The sequence below is a fragment of the Camponotus floridanus genome, unplaced genomic scaffold, assembly GCF_003227725.1.
Source record: "Camponotus floridanus strain SB8 unplaced genomic scaffold, Cflo_v7.5 scaffold171, whole genome shotgun sequence".
NCBI classification, from domain to species: domain Eukaryota; kingdom Metazoa; phylum Arthropoda; class Insecta; order Hymenoptera; family Formicidae; genus Camponotus; species Camponotus floridanus.
The window spans coordinates 569,571-579,372 of record NW_020229294.1 but is presented as its reverse complement, the minus strand read 5'-3'; the positions used below and the strand labels follow the sequence as shown (position 1 = coordinate 579,372).

The window sequence follows — 9,802 nt, the reverse complement described above, 5'->3', positions numbered from 1 at the left end:
TTATAAGTTAATTACTTCTTTTAATAATTCGAAAACTAAGCGTCGGACGAAATTTTGCTGAAGGAAAAATCATCTTAGAATTGACTCAAAAATATATCATCTCACGGACACTATACTTATTTTGAATCACCCTGTGTATATGTGTGTGTGTGTGTGTGTATGTTGATGTGTGTGGGTGTGAGTGTGTGTATGTATAGACGTATGTATGTACAAAAGTGATGCGAGAGTTACGTGAAGAAGCAAGAAGGTAATAAAAAAACGAGCAAAATAGCAATAAGAGCGAACGAGATAGAAATAGCACGAGTAACTCGATCTCGAGAATCGGATCTTTCTTTCACACTATTATTTTTCTCTTGCTCGCATCTATTACTGTCTCACTCGCTCCTATTACTGTCTCGCTCACACTCGATTCTTGGGTCCGCTTATCTTTTCGAGCTGTCTATCACGATTGTCAAGTGTGACGGAGAAAGCAAAACCATGAGTAGAGAGCGAGCGAGATGACCTATTATTAAAGAGTTCCGAAGTCTTTTATAATACAATCGGTTTCTTCGCTTCCTCTATCCAGTTGCAATTCACGAAAATGTGAACATTTTATAAAATGAAAATTGAAACTTTTATTTTTAATTTCATCGGTTTAAAAATAATTTCAATGAATTAATGAGATTATTGCGATTAAAATGATATCAAACACGGCGTAAATCGTGTAATTTTTAATTAGTCTGATAATACATACAAGTTTTATAATTATACTATATATTTAATTAAATTTATGCCTCTTATATCGTGTTTTGATATTATTTTAATTGTAACATTCTCTTTAATTGTAGCATTATTTTATTAAAACTACTTTCAAATGAATAAAAAATTTTATTTTCTGACATATATTCGTGAATATTATAAATAAAGTATCATATCAGAAAATGCATTTTTTATTCATTTAAAAGTAATTTTAAGAAAAAAAAAACTTATAAAAATACTTTAACCAAAAAAAGTTATACAACATAGTTGTTTTAATTTTCTACATTATATTCTAGAAAAATAATGATATCCAAAAATTACGCTAATTGAAAATAAAAACTTAAAATATTTTAACTAAAAAAAATTGTACAAAATAATTGTTTTAATTTCCTACAAATAATATTAAAAAGTTGCGCCAACTGAATAAAAATTTCTACTATAAAATAGACATATTTCTTTTTTATTTTTAATATTAAAAGAAAAATGATATTAAATGAATTGTAATATATCTATCATAAAAAATTGTTGAAAATATGAACAATCATATACATTGCAATAATCATATGCATATATCTTGAAAAGTTTAATTAAAAAAAAAAAAAGAAAATGATAATACAAAATTAAAAATTAGAAATTAATAAATAAAAAATAAAAATTTATATAAAAATTAAAAATTAATACATATAAAAAAATTTTAGTTAAAAAACTTAGCGCTGCTACGCTGAACAATGTGCTAATGAAATTAGCAGCGCTAAGTTTTTTAACTAAAATTTTTTTATATGTATTAATTTTTAATTTTTATATAAATTTTTATTTTTTATTTATTAATTTCTAATTTTTAATTTTGTATTATCATTTTCTTTTTTTTTTTAATTAAACTTTTCAAGATATATGCATATGATTATTGCAATGTATATGATTGTTCATATTTTCAACGATTTTTTATGATAGATATATTACAATTCATTTAATATCATTTTTCTTTTAATATTAAAAATAAAAAAGAAATATGTCTATTTTATAGTAGAAATTTTTATTCAGTTGGCGCAACTTTTTAATATTATTTGTAGGAAATTAAAACAATTATTTTGTACAATTTTTTTTAGTTAAAATATTTTAAGTTTTTATTTTCAATTAGCGTAATTTTTGGATATCATTATTTTTCTAGAATATAATGTAGAAAATTAAAACAACTATGTTGTATAACTTTTTTTGGTTAAAGTATTTTTATAAGTTTTTTTTTTCACTTAGCACAACTTTTTGATATCATTATTTTTGTAGGATATACAATACAGTAGTTTTTTTACAGTTAATAATACACTATTTAGCAAATACATATACTGTTTTTTATGCGGACTTAGCACCTTTTTTTACCTTTTTTTTAAAAGGGTAATTTTTCGGGATATCATTCTTTTTTGTACTATATGTTAAACATTTTTAAATAAATGAGCAAAGAATCCGCCATCACCCCCGTCATATTTCATTAAAATTAGACGGTCCTCTTTGCTTCCTGTATAAATATTCAGATCCTTCAAACTTCTTTGCTATTCTTATTGCAAAAATAACGGATAACTACAAATCAATATGTCATTAGAAACCGTACACCCTTTTTCTTTCAAAAACTAATCATTTTATATAAAAACGTTTTCGACAAAAATTGTATGGTTTTGAGGGGAACATAAGATGGTGTCATTGGTTTGATCTTGAATGGCATCGTTAAGGTCAGGTTAAGGACACCTTTAATTTCTTAAATGGAACTACTTATTTTTTATTGCATATTCTTATATCTTATGTCGAGAGCTTTCCAAAACACTATAATAAAGTATTTTTTCATTAAGTACTTTTCGATTTATAAGGCTTAAAATAATATCTTAATTTTACATAAACTATAAAAAATTTAGTAAAATATTTATTTTTTTTATCTTACCTTAAGACTTTTATATACAAAATAATGAGAGGAATCAATTAGTGTAAAAAAAACACACAGTTGTTTTTAAGAAAAAATATGTAATTGTTAATTGCAAATTACATATTTTTTCTTCGGAACAATTATGTGTTCTTTTATACCAATTGATTCCTCTCATTATTTTGTACATAAAAGTATTAAGGTAAGATAATCGAGAAATAAATGTTTTACTAGATATTTTATAGTTTATGTAAAATTAAGATATTATTTTAAACCTTATAAATCGAAAAGCACTCAATGAAAAAATACTTTATTATAGTGTTTTGGAAAGCTCTCGACATAAGCAATAAGAATATGCAATAAAAAATAGGTGGTTCCATTTAAGAAATTAAAGATGTCCTTGACCTGATCTTAATGATGCCATCCAAGGTCAAACCAATGATACCATCTTATGTTCCCCTCAAAACCATACAATTTTTGTCGAAAACGTTTTTCTCTAAAATGCTTAGTTTTTGAAAGAAAAGGGGTGTACGGGTGGTCTAGGACACCCTGTATACAGGGTGTCCCACTTTAATCGATGGATCCAAATTTTTCCTAAACTACGCCAGCTACAAAAAAATGTTTCAGACAAAAGTTGTATGGCTTGAAGGGGAACATAAGGTGGTGTCATTGGTAAAATTAAGAAATGATTTCAAGCCTCATAACTCGAAAACTACCTAATGAAAACTAACTTAATTATAGTGTTTTGGAAAGCTCTCGAGATGAACTATAAGAATATGTAAAAACATATAGGGTGTCCTATTTAAAAAGTTGGATGTGATCTTCACGTAACCTTTAGGTGACTCTTCAATGTCAAACCAATGACACCATCTTATGTCCCCCTTCAAGCTATACAACTTTTGTCTGAAACATTTTTTTGTAGCTGGCGTAGTTTAGGAGAAATTTGGATCCATCGATTAAAATGGGACACCCTGTATATAATAATCTTAACATCACGGAGCGCCGCTAGCGCAATCTTACGTCGAATGCGTCAACCGTACAACTTTGTACGCTTGCGCATTTGGGACTTGAGCGTTGACCAAGACGACGTATCTTAATGAGAATTTTTCATATTTCGACTTTGGATCATAATATTGCTGTTCACGATGCACGTAGAGCAAAAATAAAGACACTTTTCTTATATAAATCAAACTCAAGCTATCAATTAAGCCTAGTAAGAACTCGATCCGTTCAGCGATTATATTTCAATATGATAATCTCGAACATCTCAAACTATCCGATTCGCGTAATAATACACGGAGTGTCTTGTTGCTTACGCGGGACTTAGCACAAGACACTACCGTGTCTCTTGATAGAATAATGAGAATATTACGATTAAAATAATATCAAACGATATAAGTGGCATAAATTTAGTTAAATATATAATTATAAATAATCATAATCCTAAGTATGACTCATTGAAATTTAAAATTAATAAACATAGAGTTAGGCAAATACGAGTCGAAAATAACCGATATAACGCCAACAATATCAGAGTATTTATTTATTACATATGTCGCAAAGGAGTAAAGGTTAGAAGTTAAACGAATACAAAAAATTAAACTAAACAACGGAAATCGTTAAGAGGTTAAAAGTTCGAACGTTTCGTCCTTTTTTTAGGCCATCTTCAGCGCAATACATAAAGATAGATAATAAAATGAAATTGAGCGGATAGTTACATAAAGTTCTTTAAAAATCTTTAAAAGATTTTTCTAAAAACGCATACACATCCTTACGTAGAATTGTGGAGCGGTGAAATCGTGGATATATAAGTCCAAGCGTAAGAAAGATCGATATGTCGCAAATAATATTTACAATGGCGACACTTTTCCTATCGCTGTTCATGTCAGAAGTGACTGCCTCGGACATCTTCCATACATCATTGGTTAATAAATTTTAATAAAAATAAATCAAAACCCAAACCTTTTGATAAGTGAAGGCATAAAATTATCCGATAAATTGAAAGTCAGAATACAAATAAAATAAATAATTAAATAAAGATATGAATAGCGAATATGATATACTAAACCAAATAAAATTAAGAGTAAATCAATAAATACAATTAATAAATTACCCAATGATGCAAAAATGCCGGATAATAGTCGAATCTTTCTATTTTGTTCGCCGCTATTAGTACAAAGCAAATTTGATGTTAACATTCCGATCGTTCAAATTTACTTTGTACTAATAGCGGCGAACAGAACAGAAAGATTCGACTATTATCCGGCATTTTTGCATCATTGGGTAATTTATTAATTGTATTTATTGCTTTACTCTTAATTTTATTTGGTTTAGTATATCATATTCACTATTCATATCTTTATTTAATTATTTATTTTATTTGTATTCTGACTTTCAATTTACCGGATAATTTTATGCCTTAACTTATCAAAAAGTTTGGGTTTTGATTTATTCTTATTAAAATTTATTAGCCTATTAACCAATGATGTATGGAAGATTGTCCGAGGCAGTCACTTCTGACATGAACAACGATAGGAAAGGTGCCGCCATTGTAAATATCATTTGCGACATATCGATCTTTCTTAGGCCCGATCTGCAATAGATGGAGTAAGGAGTAAGAGTAGAAGTAAGAGTTTTGGCGTGAAGATGCTTACGCTGGTCCCGTCTACAATACGATGGAGTAGAAAGAATTAAGAGCCAATCAGAACGCAAGAGGAAAATTGCATCGAGTGTGTGAGAGATTCGAGATTATTTACTTTGATATTGTAATGAATAAAGAAGTTATATTATGAAATGGAGTGTAATGAATTAATATTGGCAAGTATATTAGTCATTGCATGGCTCCATTAATATTAGGCTCAATTAATATTAGAATGGAAGCGACAAAAACAAAGACAAAGGAATTGTAAAAGAAGAAGGTGGTGGATTCGTCCCATAAATAGATCTAAAGTTCAACAAGGTTATCAGACAAATCTTCTGAAGGAAATGGAGACACAAGACCATAAAGAATTTTTTAATAATTTTCGGATGTGGCGGAGAGCATTTTAACTGGTTGCTTAGTAAGTGCAAGCTAAATTACAGAAGCGAAACAGAAGAACTCCATTGGATCCCAAATTGCGTTTGCAGGTGACACTCTTGTAAGTACGCAAAGAAATTATTTTATAATTCAATATGTAACATTAGTTGTGTGTGTATAGCATAGTGTGTATATTATATTATTTTTGCAGATATTTAGCGCAAAGAGATTCTGTTTTAAATAAACACACAGAGTTTCGCATAGGAAGATCAACAGTATACAAAATAATTCCTGAAACCTGTCAAGCAATTTGGGAGGCACTACTAATTTTCCTCCCAATTTTGGATACAAATTTATGGAATAGAGTAGCGGAAGGCTTCATGGATAAATGGCAATTCCCTAATTGCGTCATTGATGGGAAACATGTTCGCATCAAAGCTCCTCTTATGTCGGGATCCGAATTTTACAATTACAAAGGATTTTTTAGTATTGTGCTTATGGCTGCTTGTGATGCGGAATATAAGTTTACATGGGTGGATATTGGGCAGTATGGTATGTATCTATAGCAATAGATCTCATAATCTAAATATATAGTTGTATTTTACATAAAAGTATATGCCATGTTTTTATTTGCAGGTTCATTAAGCGATGGTAGCATTTGGAGGAATACAAATTTCATGAAGGCTCTTGAAGAGGGAACAGCTGATTTACCATCACCTATTCCACTTCCTGGTACAGATGTTCTCTTTCCATACGTTTTTATGGCAGATGCAGCGTTTCTACATATATGATGAGGCCATTTCCTAGAAAAAACATAAATTTGTCTAATGATGAACGTGTTTTCAATTATCGATTATCTGGAGCTAGAAGAATAATTGAAAACACGATTGGTATCATGGGAGTAAGATGGCAAATTTTAAACTCATAACACATGCATAAGTTGTTCCCCAAAAAATGCAGAATTAATTATAAAAGCTTTGGTCTGTCTACACAATTTTATGATGACCTGTGGACGTGCTCAATATTACTCTCAAGGACATATAGATATTGAACATAATAATGGCGAAATTGAAAGAGAAACATGGAGAGCAGAAATCAATGAAACATTTTTTCATCGTCTAGGCAGGACTGGAGCAAATAGAAGTGCGCGCATTGCACACGGCATGAGAAATTACCTAATGCAATATTTTATGTCCAAAATGGGTGAAGAACAGGCACCATGGCAATTTGAAAGGGCACTTCATCTATCAGAATAAATTAAGTATTGCGTACATAGAGTGTTAGCGCACTCGCCGAAATCTTTCTGATGAGAATGCCGGTTGGAGTTTGCCGAACTGCGTTCGATTTTTGGATCGGGAGATCCGAGTGGGTTTAAGGAAATTGGAAGAAATGTATTACAGCACAATATATTTCACAGTAAACATATGTACACTTTGGCTTTACACAATCGATATCAAAGAAAATTGCACAGTCACAATAAAACTGAATATAAGGTCAAAGTCAATTAATTATACTAGCAACAATTATAAAGAGAAAAATGCCGCAGACGAAGGTTTAGTCGTTACACGCGATACAAAGGTGCTCACTATTCGGCTCTAGTGCAAAGACTGACACGGCCGCGCTCAGGAATTCGAGCAATTATGGTCAGGTGAATTGCGGGGAAGAGGGCGGAAAATAACAGCGACTTCGAAAACATGTGATTCCGCTGTTAGGTTCACGTCTCGAGCGCGTGCTAGCATCCATAGCTCCAAACATCTACAGGGTGCGTAGCATAAAATCGGCTAAATGCCGAACATTCCGCCCGCCTCGTCCGCAGGACGAAATAAATAACGCAGAGCCACGGATGTCCGCCCGCCGTAAGGAGTCCGCTTTCTACGAACGTTGGATGTTAGTTGGTAGCGTGATTTGCTTCCTCATGGTTGATCGGAAGCGGGCAGATCTTCGAGATTGGGCGACGTAACTGTGAGGTGGGAGTGTTCACTGTAACAACGCGTACGAGCCCGTCGTCGCCGGGATGCACCTGAACGACTCGTCCGAGAGACCACTTTGCGGGTGGTCTCAAGTCGTCCTTGATGAGAACTAGAGCTCCAGGTTGGAGATTGGCAAAACGATGTCTCCACCTTCCGAGCTGCTGAAGGTGCTGGAGATACTCCTGCGACCACCTGTGCCAAAAATGATCACGCATGTTAGAAATCAACTTATAACGTGAGGTGGCCGAGCTGGAAGTCTTGACAGGAGATGGAGGCTCCGGAATGTTGATTGGAGTTTCACCAATTAGGAAGTGTCCAGGAGTGATCGCAGCGTAGTCAGCTGGATCGTTACTTAAAGGATAGAGCGGCCTGGAATTGAGGCACGCCTCTATTTCACAAAGGAGAGTAGACAACTCTTCGTAGGTGAGAAGCTGGTCACCCAGAACGCGCTGAAGATGATACTTGATGGCCTTCACGCCCGCCTCCAACAGCCCGCCGAAGTGCGGAGCTGACGGGGGAATGAAGTGCCACTCGGTACTGTCCTGCGCTAGTTTGTCTCGGCATTCGTGATAGAAGTCTGATGCCGCTTGAAACATGTCTCGCAAGACCTTGTCCGGTCCTCGGAAATTGGTCCCATTGTCGCTGGCAAGGCGCGCACAGCGACCTCGTCTTGCTACGAATCGTGCAAACGCGGCCAGGAAGGAATCAGACGAAAGGTCCGAGACAGCCTCCAGATGAACTGCTCTAGTGGACATGCAAACGAAAATGCATATATACCCCTTATAAGATTTTTGTCCTCGGCCCTTGGAGGCTCGGAGCTGAATTGGCCCGGCATAATCGACGCCAGAGGACCAGAATGGACGAGCAGCTCTGACCCGATCGCCAGGAAGATGACCCATCTGCTGTTGCGCGGGTGCATTCTTGAAGCGAACGCATCTTACACAATTACGTGTGACGGACTTGATCAGAGAATTAACTCGCAATATCCAGTAGCGGCGGATGAGTACGCTGCGGGTAAGCTGCGGTCCGCCATGGAGAGTCCGATGGTGCGCGTCGCGTACCAACAAGAGCGACAAATGGTTGTCCTTGGCGAGAATGATTGGATGCTTCTCCTCGAAGGTCAGCGGGGCGTGTCCAAGTCGACCACCGACTCGAATGAGACCATCCCCCGCGATGAAGGGTCGCAGTGCGAGCAGAGCAGAGCGACGTGATACAGGCTCTCCTTCGGAAAGAGTCTTGTGCTCTGCTGCAAAGCTCTGCTGTTGCACAATGCGGAGCCAGCGAAGGCGACAGCGATTCATCGGCAGAGAGAGAAAGTGTTCCGGGGCGAGTTCCATTTCGCAGGAATCTAAGGCAAAAGGCTGAAACTCGAATAAGTTTGTTAAAAGACGAAAATCGACACAGTAAATCGTTTTCTGGTTCGGCCTGAAGATCTGGCCTCGGTCGGTCATTGAATACTGTCGCAAGTGAACGACGCTCTTCATCAACCTCCGATTCGACTGAGTCAACCGCATACCAAGACTCGGAAGGAGATTTAAGCCATTGTGGGCCAGTCCACCACAATTGAGAGCTCTCTAAATCTGAGGGAGCGATGCCTCGTGTGGCCAAGTCGGCCGGATTTTCCTGTGTAGAGACGTAGCGCCAATGAACTGGCGGCAACCATTCTTGTATGGCAGCAACTCTGTTGGCCACAAATGCTGTCCAGCGCGAGGGGTGTGCCCGAATCCACGCCAAGACAACTCGCGCATCCGTCCAAGCGTATAAGTGAGCGGAGGCAATTTGCAGCTCGGTCGCGATGCGACGAAGAAGCCGGGCAGCAAGCAGAGCACCGCAAAGTTCCAGTCGCGGAATTGAGACCGGCCTCAGAGGAGCGACCTTTGTTTTGGCGATCAGAAGAGATGATCCGAATTCGCCTGAGTCCTTGATTCCGCGCAAGTAGACAGCGGCAGCATATGCTCGTTCGGAGGCATCGCAGAATGCGTGCATTTCGTATCCTCCTTGAACGCCGGTCCATCTCGGTATCCGGGTTCGGTTCAACTCGGGTAACTTGGCAACGAAATGCAGCCAGCGTGACCGCAGGTTCAAAGGAATCGATTGGTCCTAATCCAGGCCTGCCATCCAGAGATCCTGGATAAAGATTTTTGCAGCGACAAGCACGGAGGCGGCCCACCC

General features: G+C 36.0%; 1 protein-coding gene across 1 annotated transcript; it reads right to left on the bottom strand.

Annotated features, from left to right (window-relative positions):
* Positions 1–7,548: 7,548 nt before the first annotated feature.
* LOC112637511 lies at positions 7,549–9,616 on the bottom strand. Its single transcript, XM_025407386.1, has 2 exons — positions 9,089–9,616; positions 7,549–8,991 (listed from the first exon to the last, which is right to left on the bottom strand). Exons 1-2 carry the CDS (start codon positions 9,614–9,616, stop codon positions 7,549–7,551), a joined length of 1,971 nt encoding a protein of 656 aa, XP_025263171.1.
* Positions 9,617–9,802: the final 186 nt, after the last annotated feature.